At 36.2% G+C, this 20,573-nt stretch overlaps 1 protein-coding gene across 1 annotated transcript in view; it reads right to left on the bottom strand.

Moving 5' to 3' along the window:
* The window catches only part of KCNH5 (potassium voltage-gated channel subfamily H member 5), a 343,994-nt gene that overhangs the window by 58,386 nt on the left and 265,035 nt on the right, over nt 1-20,573 (bottom strand). The window contains exon 10 of the mRNA XM_037835300.1: nt 5,537-5,733. Coding sequence (XP_037691228.1) covers nt 5,537-5,733 — 197 coding nt within the window. The remainder of the gene's footprint in view (nt 1-5,536; nt 5,734-20,573) is intronic.

Here is a 20,573-nt window from a genome sequence, read left to right as displayed (position 1 = left end):
GCGTCTTTTATGGAAATCAGGTCACAGTGAAATTACTAACTTACCTACAAATTTCAGGACTTCGGAGAATATAGATTTTTCATCAACCTTTATAAATGGTATTCTGGGGGCTCCCAAGACCACCCAGAGGTTCAATAATTCAGTAGAAGGACCCATAGGACTCAGCATATAGTTATGTTCATCACTATGGTTTATTAAAGATAAAGAATACAAAGAAAAATTAGCAAAGGGAATAGATGAATGGGTTAAAATATACGGGAAACCAGGCACAAGCTTCCAAAGTCCTCTCTCAGTGGAGTCACCCAGGACAGACTTCATTTCTCCAGCAATGAGTTTTGAGAGTACGTGTGAAATGTCTACAAAGGAAGTTCATCATAGACTCAATGTCCAGGGTTTTTATTGGGAGATGATCACACAGGCACCCTCTGCCTGGCACATATCAAAATTCCAGACTCCCAGAAGGAAAACAGATGTTCAGCATAAACTACATTGTTTGCACAAACAATTTAGGAACAGCGAGTCACTCTTAGCAGTCAGGGTGGTGGGAACATCCTTAAAATCTAAGTTCTCTGACGCCATTCAAGGACCAGCCTTTTAAGCAGGACTTTCAAAGGACAACAATCAGGTCTGCTATGTTAACTCTTAATGCACAAATAGTAGACATCATTGTATAACAACTAGGCAGGATAAAAAGAAGTCCAACAACTCCTTTAAAAGTCCAGTTAGAATCTTTTAAAATTTAGATACCATGTCTGCTGAGTGTGCTGCTGCCTCCCTTGACCCATATCTGAGGGCTGGTCCTCAATTTAACCAACACCAGTTTTCCATTCCAGGAAATGGCATCTTGAATTGGTTAAATAAATAAATACATAAGTAAAGTGAGCAAGTCAGTTAACTTTCCTCTACTGCTCTCCCCACTCCTTTTTTGAATATGTATAGACTTATTGGAAACTATGAAACTGTGTTCTCATTATGGAAAAATACAACTAGTCCTTTTGTTCAACCCAATTTAGTTTCTGACTCTCATAGAGAGGATTTTAACCTCCAGCATCTGGTAAAGCCTATAGACTTCTTCTCAAAATAGTGGCTCTAACTGCACAAAATTAAAAACATAGGATTACAAAGAAAATGCATCATATTAAATTCAGTTATTAAAATGTTAACAATTATTTGTGCTATAAAATCTATGTGCTTCTTTAAGAACACACACAAATAGTAATATCCAATAAGAAGTCTAACAACTACCATCCTTTTGAGGTAGTAATGAGCATAAACAAAATTTCAGGGTATCTTCAACAATGTAATGTAATAAGTATCATGATTTCTTTTGTTGCAACATCACAAGTACTTCTAATAATCCTGTACTTTGTTACCTACCTTCATAACTGAAGGAGATGCTAAATTTCGGTTAGAAATTAGAGGAAATAAAGATGTAATAATTTTTCTCATTCAAATTTACAGGCCCTGGGTAAAATCTCTGGCATTCAGTACCATAATATCAGGGGAATCATCAAATCATTTGCAGAGGTCGCAAAACTCTTAGCTCAATAGCAAGCAGACTTGCTTCATTTGGCCAGCACAGTATTTTAAAAACAAATCAAATTAGTTGCTAAACTAATGCAATTTACATAACAATCTATGCTTCTGGATTCTCTGGAAAAAATAACAATGGGCTGACAACCCTGCAAGGCAATATGGAAACAGAATGTGTAGAAGCTGCCCCTTTTGTATATGGTATGAAATCTCCAGTCCTCATAGCCACAGTAAACCTTGCCTCACTTGTATGTGCTGTCTACCTGGTGCTGTAGATACTTGAGTTTCCCACCTCTTACATAAGGTGTTTTCCGTTTCATGATATCGCTCTGACAGGATAACAAACTAAAGACTTGCTCCTTAATAAAGGGAGAGAGAATTCTCCTTTCATACCCATTGCCATCCCCACCTAATTTTCTGTCCTGAACTTCCACAGTTGCCACACTAAGGCCCATGGGCAGCCACCTGGTTTTATAAATAAAATTTTAGTGAAACACAGCCACATTCATTTATTTATGTATTACCTATGGCGCTTTTGCACTACAATGGCAGAGTTGAGTGGTTGCAATGGACGCCATATGTCCCACAAAGCCTAAAATATTTACTATCTTGTCTTTTACAGAAAAAGTTTGCCAACTGTTGCTCAAGTTGTTGGGGAAAATTACCAGTTAGAGCTCTAGAATTGTTATATATTGGAGGTTTAGAGATAGTTAGGGGGTGCTGTATTTGCATAGCAAGCATCTTATTTTTCCTTAATAGAGATGGAGGCATGGAGCTAAAGACCTTTGACTTTCTTCCCTATTGCAGCCAGGGAAAACTGCACACTACACAAACCTTTCTGCAAGCCATTGCACGTGCTTATGTAGACAGAGCTATAATCTATAATGGCAGAAAACTTGGGTTCAAAGTCTGCTTTCCCACTTACTGGGCATATGACATTAATTAATGGTGATGGTTATGAGATATCTATAGCATACTAAGGACACAGTTTTGATTATATCATTCACAACAAATATTTATTGAAATAATGCTTATAATCATAGCAATAACAAAAAACATTAATATATCAATGGGGAATGAAGTTAGAGGGAATGAATGAGAAACTCTATAACTTGTTGAGAGTTTGTCTGTAGAATATTGTTGTGGGAAAAAAGGAATGTTAGCTACTTTGCAAAGCCAAAGCAATATGTTATAGTCTAAAGAATATGGGCTTTAGAATCAGTCAGAGCTAGGTTCAAATCCAGGCCCTGATCCATAAGTTAGTTGACAACTAGCTGCCCTCCTCTCAGAACCTCAGCCTCCTCAGTGGTGAAATGGAAATTATACTGCCTCATTTCTGGCTATTGAGAGGCTTTAATAAGATAATTACTACATGTAAAATGTGTTGAAGTGCCTGGCTATGAAATAGGCTCTCCAAATGGTAGTTATTATCAGTAATCATTGGAGGTTATTTTCTCACAATTCATTTTGTGCTGCTTAGATTTTTTTTTCAGACACTGAATGACAGAGGGCCCTGTTCCCATATTTTGCCATGTTATTGAGCCTGTCCATCAAAAGCAGAGGAGACGGAATTATAAAATTAAATGGACACAAGTTATGTAAAGGGTAGAAGCCATTTGGTGTAACTCAGTGCATCTGCACCTGCAAAGAGTCAAGTGTACCATTCGGTGATGCCACTAAAAATACAACTATTCTGTCTCTTGCTTCTCTTCCTATCCAGGATAGCCGACCACACTGGTATAACCAGTGAACCGTGTGTGTGTGTGTGTGTGTGTGTGTGTGTGTGTGTGTGTGTGTGATGTATATGTGTTCAGATGCATGAAGGAGAAAACAAGGTGATAGAACTTGATGATAAACTCACTTTGAAGAACCATAATTTATTTTCTAGTGGTGACTTGTCTTAATTATCCCACTAGGAGATCTTGCAATGCAATGCAGTTGGTTATTTGATATCAGTCCCTCTGGGCCTCAGTTTCCTCATGTGCTGTAACAGGAAAATAACTGCCTGTTTCATTTCACAAGAATATTATAAAAATCAAGTGAGGTACTGTGTAAACAACATGCTTTGAGGAGAACAGTGACAAATAATATATGTCCTGAGGAAAGTAACAATAATGGGGAAGGGTTTTGGTAATCTTGAAATACAGTTGATGATTTCAAAAACTGGCAAAATTTTGATTGAAGAAGTCTTAAGAATACAGAAGTTTCAAATATCTAACAAGATACCCTGTAGAAGAAGAATGTGTCGTTTAAGAAGATAGAGCATAGAACCAAAAGATATATTTCGGCTTAATACAAAAAGGGACTCTGAGCTCCCTAATGAGTTTAGAACCAAAAGCAAGAAAGTTCTATTTTTATTCCATACTTAGCATCTTTGATGATTAATTTCATATGTCAGCTTGGCTACATTGTAGTGTCCAGTTGTTTGGTCAAGCAAGCATGGTCTGATTATCATTGTCAAGAAATTTCATAAATGGATTTGCACCTATTATCAGTTGATTGCATCTACAGTCAACAAAGGAGAGTGTCCTCAGCAATGTGGGAAGTCTCCTGATCAAATCTGTTGGAGATCTTAGAAGGCAGAACTGAGGATTTTGGAAATCAGAAAGAATAATTTCTGTCTCAGCTTCAGCCAGCCAGATTTCCCCAGGAAAATCTGGACTCAACTTCAACATCACTTTCACTGGAGTTTCTAGCTTGCTACCTGTCTTGCAGAAATTGGACTTGCCAGTCCAGAAGTTCACATGAACCAATTCTTATAATTCATCTCTTAATACATATATATATCTCCTGTGATTTTGTTTCTCTTGAGAACCCTGACTAACACTAACAAAGACCCCTTCCACTTTTATCACTACCTAAGCTTTCAGTATTTTTACAAATACGTGTTTCACATATTTGCATTTCATGTAATATTCACTCTTGACTAAACTCCTTGAGCATAAGGACTCTGCATTTAGTCTGTGCTCTCTACAGCTATTTGTATTTTGTCCTGCAGGTTGAACATGATCAGTAAATGTTTGTTAAGAAAAATACAAACCGAAAATGCCATTCAAATTCAGTCAATGTAGTAATACGGCTAGTACAAATACTACTACTGCTCATCTTTTCCTTTCTTGGAATCCTGAGTAGAGAACTGCATTGACTTGACTATTTTCATTTATTTGTTGTTATAGTGTAGATAGAAATTTGTCCCTTGGATTGATTTTTTTCCTTCCATATTAACAGCTGTGAAGATTCTATTTAAGGGGGTAATGGCTGGGAAGGATTATTTCAAAATACTTCACCATGGACAGGCAATCATTTTAGATTAAATTCCCTAAGTGCAGTTATACAAACATATATTTCATTCTTGGCATTAAAAGGGCTTTAGCCAATGCCCAATGACCTGTAAATCAAGGCAGGAAAACTTCTTAATGCAAATTAAATGTATGTCATACTCATCAATAAAAAAGAAAATGGCAACAAAGATTAAATTCTCAGCAGCACTGCAAAGTAAAGGATTCCTATACCTATCTGTAGGATATGTCAGTGTGGTTAATTAATTTTTTAGATGATGTGTTCTTTGAATTAGTTAGGAGTAAGCTTTGTGAATTTATTAAATGAGAAAGAGGGAATAAAGACAGCCAGGGATGTAAAACAGGCAACCAGCTGGATTAACCTTACCAGCTTAAAAAATTCTGTTTCAAAAGTGAGACACTTTTTATGGCAGTATTATAATCCCCAAGAGCCAATTATTTCATAGTTTCATTTGTTTTTCTTCAAGTCTGTTTTCATTTTGCAATTTAAAAGATAAAGATTCAAATCTTTACCCATTTAATAAGGGCTTTTTTACCTTAGAAAGTAAACAAAATCTAGAAAAAGGAAAAGAAAACTCTGCTGTTTTACATTGATGGGAATGCATTGCTGTAAAATGACATAACTTCCCCACTCCTCAACTAATATAGCATCATATATTAGCCCTCTGAATACTAATAAGAGAAAGTGGATCCAGATGACATACCCGTTTCCTTAGATTGCAAGTAAGGGTGAGATTCCTGGAGAATGAGTTTGCAAAAGCCGTATAAAAGTCCAGAACTTTGAGCAAGGCTTCTCGCTTGATGATGTGTAGATCACAATATGTCAGTGCCCGGACATTGGCACAAGCATGAGCAAGGGTGGTTTCCTTCCAGAAGATGTCTCCAAATACATCACCTTTCCCTGGAAAACAGTATAAGGCACGCATTAAAGTATCTACAACATTTCTTATTCCAATCACTATTGATACTTAGTTTCCTAATACAGTATTGATCTTCTGGCATTATTTAGAGCCTGAATGTATGATCCAATCTACATACATATAACTTTCATATAACATGTAAAATAACATCTTCCTGAATTCAGTTCTTGATAGAAATATGGAGGGACATGAATAAATGAAATCCAACAGGGAATCCCAAAACCTCATTTGGACAAGTAGTTGCATAACCTGCCACCTGAACTTTTCCCACTGTGTATGGAAGAAGCAAAGGTAACTTATCAGTCCCACCCTTTCCTCTGCACCTTCTGATGGAGATGACAATAAAATGCAATATATGAGGATCTGCTTTCACAGCCTTATAAAGCTGGAACTTATCTAACAAATATTAAACATGTATTATTCAGTGACTAAGTCCTGTGCTCCAGGCAAATTGAAACCTGCCATAATCTAGTTCCCCAAGGATGCCTTCCTTCACATTCCACCCAGCCAAACCTTATACAGGGCCTCAGGGTTCAGCCAAAAGCTCCCTGTCCACAATTCCAAAACTGTAGAAGCTGACTTGGGTTATCCCATAAACAGTCCCCTACAGGGTGCTATAGCATATCCAAATGTATGTCTTTTGAAACTTTTAAAAATCACACAGAAATCACCAATTCCCTTCAGGGCACCATCCACTGATAATCTGAACTCAATATTTCACCATTCCAAATCAAGAATACTTAATTGCCCACATAAAGAGGATGCAGAAGAGTCAAAGGTTAAAAGTGCCCGAAGGCCTCTCTCAGTTCCATAAGAGCTCCTGGCTCTGAAGTGTAGTCACTTGGTTGACTGCTGTGGGAAAGAGAGAGTTTTAAAGTGGAAAAGAAATGGGATAAAGCCAAGTGGGAAAAATCTTCCTAGAGGCACTTTTCCAAAGACTTATTCTGCACTCTAACCACAGGGATGAATAAATATCTACTCTCAGCATGCAGATTGAAGTCAGAACTGACAGGAGATAAAGAAAAAGGGGAGGGGGGGATGGAGGGAGGAAGAAGGAAGAAAAAGGAGAGCTAAGAGGGCAGAGGGAGGAAGGAAGAGAGAGGAAGAGAGGGCAGGGAGAAAGGAGAGAGAGAGAGTGAGAGAGAGAGAGAGAGAGAGAGAGAGAGAGAGAGAGAAAGGGGAGAGGGAGGAAGGCAGGTAGGCAGGCAGGAATCTTACAACAACCCTTCTTGTCAGTTAGACCAGAGAGAGAAGAGAATGTGAAATCAAAGATATAGAAGGGGCGGGGGGGGGGGAGAGACAGGATACATGAGATCACAGATTTTTTTGCCCACATGGGTAATTGAGAGACCCTTAAAGAATCACGTGGCTTGGGATTCAATCATAAGAGGCTCTCTATGGTAGAGAGAGATAACATGCACATTATTGAGGAGGTTGTTAAAAGCAGTATGGGATCAGCATAAAATATCCACAATAGGTATTTAATTAATCTTGAGCAATTCATTTGCTACCGGACCCTCCAAAAATTCCATTTAGTTAGTGAGACAGATGAACAACTCAACTAACAGTCTGACAGCCAATATTGGTCCAGAAAAGGATGGTGAGAGACCAGGTACCCAAATAAGGTCTCTAGAGTTATATGTACACAGCACGATAATAGCCCTAAGGGACACGTTAGCTACAGGAATTTAAAAGATAACCTCTACATTCTCACAGATGAATTTCAGCTACCTGGAAATGGCACTCTCTTTGAACAAGTAATTCTCATTATAGGTATTTATTCTAACTGTATAATCAGAGGTGCCAAATATACTTATAAAAATGTTCACTTTATGATAGACAAAAAAGTGGAAACAAGATAAATGTCAATGAATTAAAAAATAAATTGTTATAAATAAAATTCAACATCAAATAAAAATCAATAGTGACATGGAGAAATGCTTACAATATATGAAGTAATAAAACAGAATAACAAATCATAGATACAGTATAATCTCATTTTTATAAACCTCATTCAGTCCCTCCCCACCAAAATACACACACACACACACACACACACATACACACGTATATGTTTACACATAAAGCATGCAAGTAAACACATCAAAATATAATTTCCCTCTGTATTATGTGATAAAGGGTGGATTTTATTTTGTCTCATAATTCACATGTATTGTTTCATACAGAGAAAAAATCGACAATTGTTATATGCTCATAGTCCCTGGTGCTAAGAAAATAGCAAGGCTTTTAAAGGGCTGCTTTGTTCCTTTTCCTCTATTGTCATTCTTATTCTTCTATACTGGGTTCTTCTGTAAAGAGATAGAAAAGGATTACATTTTGTTATGGACTGAATCAAGTCCCCAACAAAGACATGTTCAGGACCTAACCCCCCAGGCCTATGGATGTGAACTCATTTGTTGATCATTATGTAATATTTTCAAGATAATAGTTTGTCTCTGTCTCGTAAAACAAAATAAGCCACCTTTAAAATCTGTTCTCAACTCCAAATCCCACTACAAAGCTATAAAGTAACAGAAAAGTTAACTGAGTCAGCCAAAGTAAAACTTATCCCATAATACCCACAACAGCAACAACAAAGTCTAGTGAAGTATAGAAGAATTCATAAGTGTGGATAATTCTACCCCCAGCATCTGAATTCACATTATATAACACACAACATTAATTGTTTTATGACATAGAATTCCCATTAGGAGACATAATATATAAATCAGATATTAGTCACATCGGTTTTAAAATGTATTCAGTTAGTTTATCCAGCTTTCTACATTACCTAACAGGCACTCAATTCACAGCAAACTGTTAAAAAGCACTTCTGGGAAGATGGTCATCTTACAAATTAATTAAGTAATTTACCAGCCTCAAAAGGACTAGCTAATGTCTTCTTTAAGGCATGTTATGCACATATACCCTAACTAATCTGCAGAAATCACAGGTGTGTGGAGATGCTGGAGTATGCATGGAACATCCAAGAGAAAAGCACCTTTTGCTTCATCAAGAGTTCGCATACATTTAGGGTTGGGAACTCGTGTTCATTTTCATACCTATAGACATCTGAGGCTGGTTTTTAGGTCAGCTCCCACTGGATACAAGTAGGCTCAGCTATAAACGTTTAGAGCTTGAGAGAACTAACCTCCCCCCAAAGCCCTAAAATTAGTAGAAAAGCTAGCACTCAACATTAAAGTTGTTGTTTGGTCTATTTATATTTTCTCAGTTCTTTGCATCAAGTCTTATGAAGTATTTCACTGCTAAACCACAGGAAACATGATTGTAAAATAGAAATAAATTTGAAAGATTCATATAGTAGGAAACTTGGAAATTCAAAGGCAAAACATAGGCACAGGGTTACAACATAATTAAGGGATTATTAAAGACCATGGTGTACTTGGAGATTATGGTGCCCTGAGGTGTTGCTTTTAAAGATAGAGTTTAATTTTTTAAAAAAAAAAAAATGACTTTATTTAGCTAGTTAATGACATGGACAAAATAAATGCATAAAAGTTATCACAGTTATTCAGTAGGGAGAACAGCTAATATATACAACAAATCCCTAAAAATAAAGTATTTCAATTTTACTTAGGTGTCTCTGAATACATGCAGAGGTGTAATGATGGTTCCATGTGATGATTCTTCTATAATATGGACCTTAAGGTCCATGTATGCACTTTCATTTATTAGTCAGCCCATAACTATAATTGATTACTGCTGGGCATTACCAAGAAAGTGAAAAGACAGCATATAGAATGGGAGAAAATATTTGAAAGTCATGTATCTGATCAGAGCCTAAGATCTACAGTATATAAGAAAAACTCCTACAACTCAACAACAAAAAAGATAAACAATCAAATTCAAACATGGGCAAAGGACTTGAATAGACATTTCTCCAAAGAAGAGACACAAATGACCAGCAGGCACATGAAAAGATGTTCAACATCATTAGCTGTTAGGGAAAAGCAAATCAAAACCACAATGAGGCACAACTTCTTACCTACTAGGATGGACTATAATAAGATCAGATAGATAGACAGATAGATAGACAGGTAGATACACAGACAGATATATAGAAACACAGAAAAAATGAACAAGTGTTGAAGAGGATGTGGAGAAATTGGAACCCTTGTATGTTGCTGATAGAATGTAAAATGGTGCAGCTGCTATAGAAAACAGTTCGGCAGCTCATTAAAAAGATAAACAGAATTACCATATGACCCAGCAATTCCACTTCTACGTATGTACCCAAAAGAATTGAAAATAGATGCTCAAACAAGTACAAGTGCATATGGGATCATAGCAGCACTTTTCACAATAGGCAACAGGAGGAAACACTCATGTATCCAGCCATAGATAAATGGATAAGCAAACTGTGGTATAAACAAACAATAGTATATTATTCTGCTATACAAAGGAGTTAAGTATTGATACATGCTACAGATGTGGATGAACCTTGAAAGAATTAAACTAAGTGAAACAGAAGCCAGATACAAAAGGTCACATATTGTGTGATTCTATTTACAGGAAGTAACCAAAATAGATAAACCCATAGAGATGATGCACATTGGTAATTGCCAGTGGCTGGGAGGAGGGAGACATAGGCAACAACTGCTTAATGGATAAGGAGTCTTACTTTGGAGTGATGGAAATGTTTTGAAATTAGATAAAGGTGGTGGTTATATAACATTGTGAACCCCTAAATGCCACTGAATTATTCACTTTAAAAATGGTTAATTTTACCTTAGATGAATTTCATACCAATAAATTATTTTTTTAAAAGAGAGAGAGTATCCTTATCCCAGTGATGGGCCATGGTAGACACCATCAAGGAGGGTGGTGAAATGATTATAAACAAGCTGATAATGCCAAGTTTGGCAGGATTAATATACAGACAAACTGGTCATATACAGAAACTCAAACACATGTCCAAATCAATATATCAGTAGAATATTATAGAAAAGAAATCCAAGCAAAAGACTAAATTGAAAAATCGTTACATGTTGAAACTCTTCTCATTTCTATTTTCTAAGAAAGTATACTTGCAATAATGTTCACATTAAAACTGTTGAGTCTTATAATGTTCTCATCTGTCCAGTCGGGTCATTGTGACTGCCTTCTTCATCTCATTCAATTAATGCATCCAGCATCCTGAACATAACTTCCACCTTAAGCTGAAACCTATGCTTCGTGCTGTGAGACATGGATATGCATGAAATACAAATCCTATTCTCAAGGAGCCTTTAAGTTATGTAAAGATATATGAAGAAAAATTAACTACAAAACAGTAAGGAATACAATAATGTGCTATTGGATTAGGGTAGACAAAGCACACTTGGGAAAAACAAAAGGATTATTCAGAATTTGAGGGAATTAAGGAAGAGCTCAGGCAAGAAGGTAGCACTGAACTGAGAGAATAGTATAAGCACAATCTTCCCAAGGAATGATGAGCATCATTAGCCTAGAGAGGGCCAAGTCTAGAGAAAAAAAGATAAGAATCCCAAACAGAGAATGCCAAGCAGTGGAGTCTACTTAATCATATTGTAAAGAGGAAACCAATGAAAAGTATTCCAAATAGAGAGAGCTGGGATATATCTAGTGCTTTCATAGCAAAACTGATGACAGTCTGAAGAGTAACTAAGAAGTATTGTGGAAAGGCTATTGGCATCAGTGTGAAACAACAGTATGATGCTTCACAGATGGAAAATATATGATTTTATTTGCCCTCACAATCATGAGGAAGGTAGTGACAATAGGTAAGGGGAGAGAACAATACGACACTAGAAAACAGAAGCGCTATGACTTGCCTGTTGATTTGAGTGGAGCAGAGGGAATAAAATGCTTAAGACATTCTAGGAAAGAAATGTAAACCAAGGATTTTATATCCAACAAAACTGATTTTCAAGGTCATAAACCAGATCATCAATATAAAGGAACTCAGGGAATATTATTGCCATGGATCCTTTCTACAGAATCTTTTAAAGTTTACGTTTTAGACAACAAAATACCTAGAGATAATGATACAGAAACCTGTGATAGCACTAACGATATAGTTACTAGCAGAACCAAGATTAAATGAATATTTAAATGGAGAGAGTATACTGTGCAATGGCTATATACTCCAAATATGTAGATATAGTACAACTATTAAGAATAATGGCAGGTCGGGAGAAAATGGGGCATGCGTATGGTAAAATTCGTACATGTGTTTTCAGTCATCAGATTGATGGTGGTGGTATTATCAGCATTGTTATTCTGAGATTGTTATATTTGTATTGTGGCACAAAGCAAATGAGCAACTATGGAATATTTTAATTTTATCATTCCTAAAATTCTCAACACGGAAGAAAATCAATATAGACGTAATATAGAAGTTGATAAATAAAAACTCTATAGTATTACATTTGAATTGAATATATCTTCATGAACTCGGGGTAAATTTTATTTGTATGTGTGTGTGTGTGTGTGTGTGTGTGTGTATAATGTGTGTGTATACAATTTCCTAATTTTGTCCGTTGAAATCGGTTAGAAACAATGACCAACCCAGTAGCAATGAGCATTCTTAGAGCCCAGATTGTGATCTTGAAATATTATTTCCCACTAAAAACATTAGAGCTTTTTGGAGAAATAGCTAATGGTTGATTTCAGGTATGGGGCAGGACATGTACAAAATGAGCATCTTGTCATACTAGATAGCAAGAAAGCTATCAAAGACCATCGTATCAAAATGGCACAGAAGCCATCATCAAGGGGCTCCTAGTGGCTGAATGTGATTTAAGTTTATGTATCAACTCAGCTAGGTTACAGGGTCCCACTGTTTGGTCAAGCAAGCACTAGCCTGACTGGTAATGGGAGAATATTTTGTGGGTTCTTATCATCACTAAGTTATTTGTATCTATGGCTGATTACATCTACAATCAACTAAGGTGACTGCCTTCAACAATGAGAGAAGTCTCATCCAATCAGTTGAGGGCCTTACAGGGAAAGCTGATGATTTCAGCAGTCAGAAGGAAGAATTTCCATCCCTACTCAGTCAGACAGCTTCTCCTGGGGAATTTGTCAAAATCCTTCTTTGGAGTTCCCAGCTTGTAGCCTGCCCTATGGAATTTGAACTGCCCAGGGTCAGGTGAGCCAATTCCTATAATAAATCTCACTGTATTTACATCTCACAACATTATCTGTCAGTTCTATTTCACTGGAGAACCATGACTAATATACCAAAAATGTGACAAACAGAACTTTAATAAGGCAAAAACCTCCATGCATTGAAACTCATGAAATTTGTGTAAATACATGAGTTAATAATGAGATTCTTTTAAACTACCTGGGCACATTCATAGAATAAGAAACCCGTTAATTATCTTGAAAATGTATAGATAATGGGAAGGTATCAAACATGTGTCCTAGGCTTTTCCAATGTGAATCCTACATTGGGAAGCCGAAAGTAAATGAGAAGACTCACACCTCTATAAAAATATTTCAACTTACAAATAAACCAATACAGAATTATAAGATCTCCATTTTTGAACCCCCAACGAATTAACAGTTCTAGGCATTGTGTATCAATGGCTGGTAAAACCACAAAAAGAGATTCAACTAGACATAATGTGCCTCCTTATGAAAGAACACATTCACATCTATAGTCTCACCAAAGGGACTGAACTTGAGTCTGATCAAGCCTCTGGATCCAGTAGCCAATTTGTAAAAATACAGAGAATGGAACAGGTTGAATGGCACCATTTGTATACTGTTAGCAGAATCCAGACTGTGGGAAACTCTACACAACAAATGGCTTAGGTTCTTTAGCAGATAATTGTAAGGAAAAGAAAGGGATGGATATAGAACTTATAGATTTCAAGAGATGTAAAATACATAGTCAATAAAAACAGGCAAACTAAACCTTAGTGTTTAGCTATGCAGTATATAGAGTAACTTCAGGCATGGTGGGGAGCGTTGTCAAAATTCTATTTCTTGACCTGTGAGATGGATACAAAGCATTTACCTTATAAAATTTCATTGGGTTAATCATTTATATCATGAGATTTTCTGAATCTGAGGTTTAGTTTCTAATAAAAATTAAAAATCTCAGGTGACTTTGACATGCACCTATCCTCCAATAACACCTTTTACTCCCCATATAAAAAGGAAGACTGAAATTTCAAAGGCATTGTGGAGTGGGTAAACCGACACCCACAACTTAACGAGCTCTGGCCTTTTTATTGCGACAAAACAAAATCCAGTTATTTAAGTTGTAATTAGTTACATTTTCAGTTCCTTGAAGCCAAAAGTATTCTTGATGCTTTTTGAGACAAGTTGAAATATTGGCCTCGCCTAGGGGAACACAAATGAGGAAAGAAGAGTGGAAACAAGACACTGTTTGTTTGTTTTTTTGTTTTGTTTTTTTTTTTTTTTTTTTGGTAGTTGCAAGAAAGCTGGAAAAAAAAAATACAGATGAAGAAGTACAGAAGCGGATATGATGATAGCAGAAAAAATAAAAGAGCAATGAGAAAAGCAAGCCAACAGCCCCACTCCTTCCAGAGAATGTCAACATTTGAGGGAAGGACAGAGGAGATAGCATACCCAATGAAAAGTAATAATTAGGAAGAGAAGAGGAGTCCTAGGGTGGCACAAGTTCTTGGCTACTAGTGGAAATTATACAAGAGTAAATTCAGGGTAAAATTATTACAAACGCATTGTACTATAATTGTGAAACGGTGTGTTGCATCACATAAAATCACAAAATTAATTCTGAAAATTAATGACAATATTACTAAATTCACAGAATAGAAAGAAACTTACTAAGTAAGATTCTTGTCATGTTTTACTTCCTCCTGTATCTGGAAGGCAATGTGTTTTAAAAAGCATTAACTTATGACTTATTATGATGGTAATTTTATGTGTCAAACACTAGCCTAGATGTTGTTGTGAAGGCATTTTGTAGATGTGATTAACATCTACAATAAACTGATTTAAGTAAAGGAAATTACCATCCATAATGTGAGCGGACCTCATCCAACCACTTGAAGACCTTAAGAGCAAACAACGGAAGTTCCAGAGGGCGAAGGAATTCTGCCTCGAGCCTCCAACATCAACTTCTGAGTTTCCAGTCTGCTGGCCTCCCTTAGAAATTTTGGACTCAACACTGAAACATCAACTCCTACTGAAACTTCCAGTCTGTTAGCCTGCCCTTCAGATTTAGGACTTGCTGGCCCCCAGAAACACATGAGAAAATTCCTTAAAATAAATCTTTTTATATGTATGAATAAAGAAATATATGACTATGAATATGAATATATACTGTTAGTTCTGTTTCTCTGGAGAACACTGACTGATACAGTTGTGGTGTATCAGGTATCCTTCGTTTTATAACAAACCACCCCAAACTTGGTGGTTTCAAAAGAAAAACCACTTACATCACAATTCTGCTGGCTCACAAAATGGGACGGCCTCAGCGGAAGGCTGGCGAGTTGGCTGTAGCCGGCTGGTGTATTTTGGCCTCAGCTAGGATACCTGGGATGTCTGGAGCCTCTCCACATAATCTCTCATCCCCCAGCAGGGCTGGCTGGGGCCTGATCACATGGAAGAGTCAGATCCAAGAGCAGCAAGTTTAAGTATGCTAAGCCTCTTTAGGACAAGACTTGGAACAATGTCATCTCCGCCACGTTCTCCTGGCCAAAAGGAGTCACAAGGCCAGTGAAGAATCGAAGAGTGTATATAGACTCCATCACCTCATGGAATGAGGTGCAAAGATTTGTGACCAGTCTTGAAATCCTGAAGCAGTTTTACAAGTTTCATTTCCAGTTTAATCCCTCCCAAACTGAATTCTTTCATGGCCCAAGTGAAAGATGTAAACAGAACATAAGCTCTCCCTATTGTGTCCTGAGGGCTCACGAAATTCAAACTCAGGCTCCAGTTCTTCCAGTCCTAAATAACTCCTTGGTGGTAAATTAGTCATTTGTAGGAGGACCATATTCTCAGATACTTAGTAGTCAGTTTAACTGTCTCATAGTTCAGTCAAGTTTTTCAGAATTATGTCTGGTGAAGGATTTTTTAAAAATATACTGGTATAGTTCTTATCTTACCAGTGTTGTTAGAGAAAACCTTTTTTAATACAAGGAATGAAATTCATAAAGTTAATACAGGCATTATCTTCTGGTAAGATTTAACCAAATAGTTATATAATTGTAAAATTCTATTGCAAAATTCCTTTTAAACAAAACATCATTTCTGTAATGTGATGGTTAGGAGTACGGGTATAGAGTGAGACAGACCTGGTGAGACAAATCCTGTGTCCACCTCTTACTAGCTGTGACCTGGGGGAATTACCTGATATTGCAGAGCTCCAGTTTCTTCATTTGTTAGATCATTATAGTAATATATTATTCACTAGGCTGATGAAACAATTTGATGTAATAATGCATATAAAGTAATGAGTACTCAATAAATGGTAATTGCTACTATATTAAATCAGACTTTCAAGGGTCCTGGCATGTATTCTTCAAAAATATACTTGAAAAGAGTGGCAGCCTGTGGCCTGAGCAAAACAGGCCTGCAGGTCTTTGGTGCACAGCAGTCTGCGTGACCTAGGCAGCTAATGTTTAACCTATTGTCTTTGTAAGCCAGTAAGGAGAAAAAGGGTACATTGACCTTAAAATGTAACTTTACAGGAAGCAGGCAGGAGGTGAGAGGCTCTTAGTCTCAGAAAAAGAGCAAAATGTAATTGTTCAAGTGTTACTCTAGTCCCTCCTGCACCATCCCTCAGGTCAGAGTGACCTGTTCCCACCTCTATGCTCTCCTAACCCTTAGGAATGCCTTTTTCTTAAACCTTTATAAATGGTTTGCTATCCTCTGTGTACCATGATCATCTTCCCTGCAAATGCCTGAGAGAGCTGTCATGATCTCTCCACGAATTCTCACCCTGTTGGTAACCCTGAATAAAAGTTCATTTATCAGAAAATGCTTGTTGTCTTCTTTTGCCTCTGGACTGGCATGGCCCTCGTGGGCTGCGACAAAAAGTTACATTAGAAAATATTAAAATCAATCCAAAATGTACCTATGCCTTTAAATTTTACTTAAGTATGGGGAAGGGGGCTCATTTAATAACCACAAATGTGATTTCTCTTTCTTTAAGCCCATTTTAACTCCTAAATGTTTATTGCCTGAAAAATTAATTCTGACTTGCAGAATCATCTATTCTAGCTGGTGGCAGAATTCAATCCTACTTTTAGGAATTAAAGCTAAATCTTCTTCACTGGATATAATTTAAAGCCTTTCTACCATATTCAATGACAAGGGTATAAGTTAGCTCATACAGCAAATCGGCATGTTTCATAGTACAACGTTATTTTTATGGTACAACACAAAAATGTGGATACAAAAGAAAATATTTAATTTTTTGGAGCTTGGGAAAAGCCCTGTAAGTATGTAAAGTGTGAAACACTTGACTTCTAATAGCAGGTATACAGGAAGAAATCTTAACCACAGCATAAAAGTCACATTTTCACAGATTCTCAAAATAGCAAAATATTATTCATTCACAGCTCAGAATTTTTTTCTTTTTGGAATACAAATAAGAAGCAAATTTTGGATTTTGAGAACCATAATTTAAAAGTTTTCTTTAATAATGAGAAAATATTTACAAGAGATAAATGATCCTACCTACAATGTAATCTTAAATCAAATAGAAAAGCAAATCTTTCTTACATTATTAAATTCATTTAATTCTGTCTTTTCCTTCCTAGTTGATGTCTCTTCCCCCCAATCCCATAACAATTTATAGCCCTTCTATTCAAACTCTATATAAACAAGCATAATTCTCTTGGGAACTTCAAAGTAACAAGGAAGAGATTAGATGGAGATGGTCTTGGGTTAATAACTCATACTCTGTGATTCTAATAAACCATAAATACAGAAGAGAAAAGACAAAACATGTATACAGCAAGACAAATATCTTAGAAGCAAGATTTTTTTGTTAGGGGGGAAATAGCATTTTTATAGTCTCTAAAAGGTACAATGCACTTGTCAAGACATTTAGAAATTACCTGGTTCTTTCAGCCATACCAATAAATCTGTTCACATTAAGGAATTATAGGGTAAGAACTAAAAAGTAAGAAGACGTTCAAGAATATAAAATATTGTGTGTGCATCATGAACTTAATTTAGAATTCTTTGTGTTCCATAAAAAGCAGGAAGGTCAAAAAAACTGGAGGTGTAAGAACTGAAAGAACTTCAAATTGGAAAAAGACATGAACTGCAATTATATTTATATGCCCTATTTAGAAAAACATCTTGAATCCATCTTTCAGTGTTAAAAAAGGGAGTATTTATCCACATTTTTTTATCTTTCCATTAATTAGTTATGCTTCAGTACTTATTCATTAACCTCCCTAGCACTTTTGACACGCTAAAGAATTACGTTCCTACCAAGAGACTGCTTTGAGGCAAGGCTCCAAAAGAACGAAACTGCACCTGTTTTTGGATTCAGAGATTTTAATTAATAAAATGACCTCCCTTCTCTACTTTCAACTGGCAAATAAATTAGTGTAAGAGATAGGAAGGATTATTCCTTCTATCAGAACAATTTAGACAACCTTATGTTTTCCCAAGTTATCTTCACATAGGAAGGACATAGGGATGTTGTTTCTGTCTGACTTTTACGAGATTTAAGCCAAACATCATTACACATGACAAAGAACACATTTCAATTTTAAAATCCACAATTCACAATGAAGACATCAGTTATAAACATCAGTGCACTAAATAACACAACACCACCTTGATAAAGTACAAACTAAAGGAGATACGTTATAGATAAAACACATTAATATAATAAGATCCTTCAACATGCATTCAGTGCAAGCAAATCAACTGGACAAAACATTAGTAAGGATTTAAAAAACATAAATCAATTCACTCAATAAGGTAGAATTTAAGGGTACATATCAAACTTTATATACTTTTTGCAACTTTCCTTTAAGTTTGTAAATATTCCAAAATTAATTTACCAAAAATGAATAGAAGAAGAAACCAAGCAGAGCAGGAAAGAAATAGACAATCACCAAAACGTCAGGTCTGACTCTTAAGTACTATTTTCCTCCCCCTTTCTTAAAACTTTGTCCAGGGGTGCTGAGTGTTAAAACAAAAACTCTAATCTAATTGCCTTTTGGTTAAACTAATCTTTGTCAGAGATCCATGGAATAGGGGGGAAAAAAGTAACTAGAGACGTGTCGTATAATTTGACTCATTAAGCAGAGAGATGAAAAGTCTGAATCCCAGGATTTTTTAGGAGGACAACCAAAAAGCCCACACTCAGAAGAGATAAAATGTGACAGATATATGATGAGACTGGTCCAATACCCAGGGGGTCCTGTGTTTGTTTTTACTATGTCATTGGGCAATACCAGCTACCATTTTATTTTAAAATTAAAAGAAAATACATTTTATCAGGCTCACTGAGCAAATAATTGCGGCTTAGCAGACCTAGCCCAAAGGCATTGCACTCAGGGATTTCTCCAACCTTCTCTTTAGAAAAAGAGTCACCAAGGTGAAGCTGTAATGAAGACAATGGGGCACAACAAATGACAGTGAGTCTACAGCTGAGGTGAATTTACCACAATGGTACTAACTACTGTGATATATTTCGTGTCTCTTTTCCCACCCACCATTGACACGAACAGAACATGCAGGAATGAAAATGCACCTGTTCTGAGCTAGTTTTTTCTCCTCTTCTTTAAGCAAACAGGAAAGGTTGTAGTGTTTATTGCTCTCTTCTATCACAAAGGATTGTTCTGGCATAATGCACACTTTTTGTGAAGGTTTAGATTAACTCCTTTATGCTCCAGTAAACAAAACAAAACAAGCACTAAATATCATTAAGCACACACCCATAGTGCTGACTCGAAAGCACTCACGTTTTTTACTTGCAATAAAACAAAAATTAAAAATAGTTCCTAGAAGAAATTTAACTTAACTGCAATATTATTTCTAAAGAGTTAAGGGCACGTTTGCAAACAATACTGTTCAGCCGTTTACAACACTGAGCCTTTTTCTGTAACTCTTACAGAGTTACAGAATCTGATTTCCTATAAAGGGTGATTTCTTCTCAACTCTTCTCAAGTCTTTTTCAAGTAATTGTGCCCTTTGAAATTGGTTCTTCATTTTTGTGCTGAATTTTGCTTTTGCTATTTCTATAATGCATCAATCTTTTACTTCTAAGTGGCATTCAAGCTATGGTAGGTTGACCTCACTAGCTAAAAATCCAATAGTTTAAAAATTGAGCTCATTTTTCATGAGACACAAGCCATGAAAAATGATCAAAATGGAGTTGACACCCTCAATTCTAACTTTTTTCACTTGAGAAAGAGATAATTCTCTGCTGACTTCATTATTGTTTTCTCTTTTATCTATGTGGACTTCAAAACCTGCTGCAGATATTTGAGCACAAAATGATCCAAATGGCCATTCAGCCATTTTTTCTTTACCAAAATATGTGTCTTACTCGGTCCAAAATCTTGTAAATTTTTGTATTTTGTCATATACATGCACTGTCACTGCTTTTTGCTAGTACAACTATCAACAGGGTTTCCGAATTTTCTAGTAAATTTATTATTACCCAAATAATTCCTGGTTTGTGAATATAAATGGATATAACCAGCTTCAAAAACCTAAAGTTCATTTACTTACACTGCAATGGCTCCATTATAGTCGGTCACATATACTGACCACCTTATCACTTTGAGCTTACTACTTAGGCCAACTGCGATGAAGCAGAAATATTTGGAGTAAGATGACCTGCAGGTAAACCTAACTCATTTAC

This window comes from Choloepus didactylus, chromosome 4, assembly GCF_015220235.1.
Source record: "Choloepus didactylus isolate mChoDid1 chromosome 4, mChoDid1.pri, whole genome shotgun sequence".
Classification (NCBI taxonomy): domain Eukaryota; kingdom Metazoa; phylum Chordata; class Mammalia; order Pilosa; family Megalonychidae; genus Choloepus; species Choloepus didactylus.
Note: the sequence above shows the minus strand (reverse complement) of the source record. Positions and strands in the feature narration are given on the sequence as shown.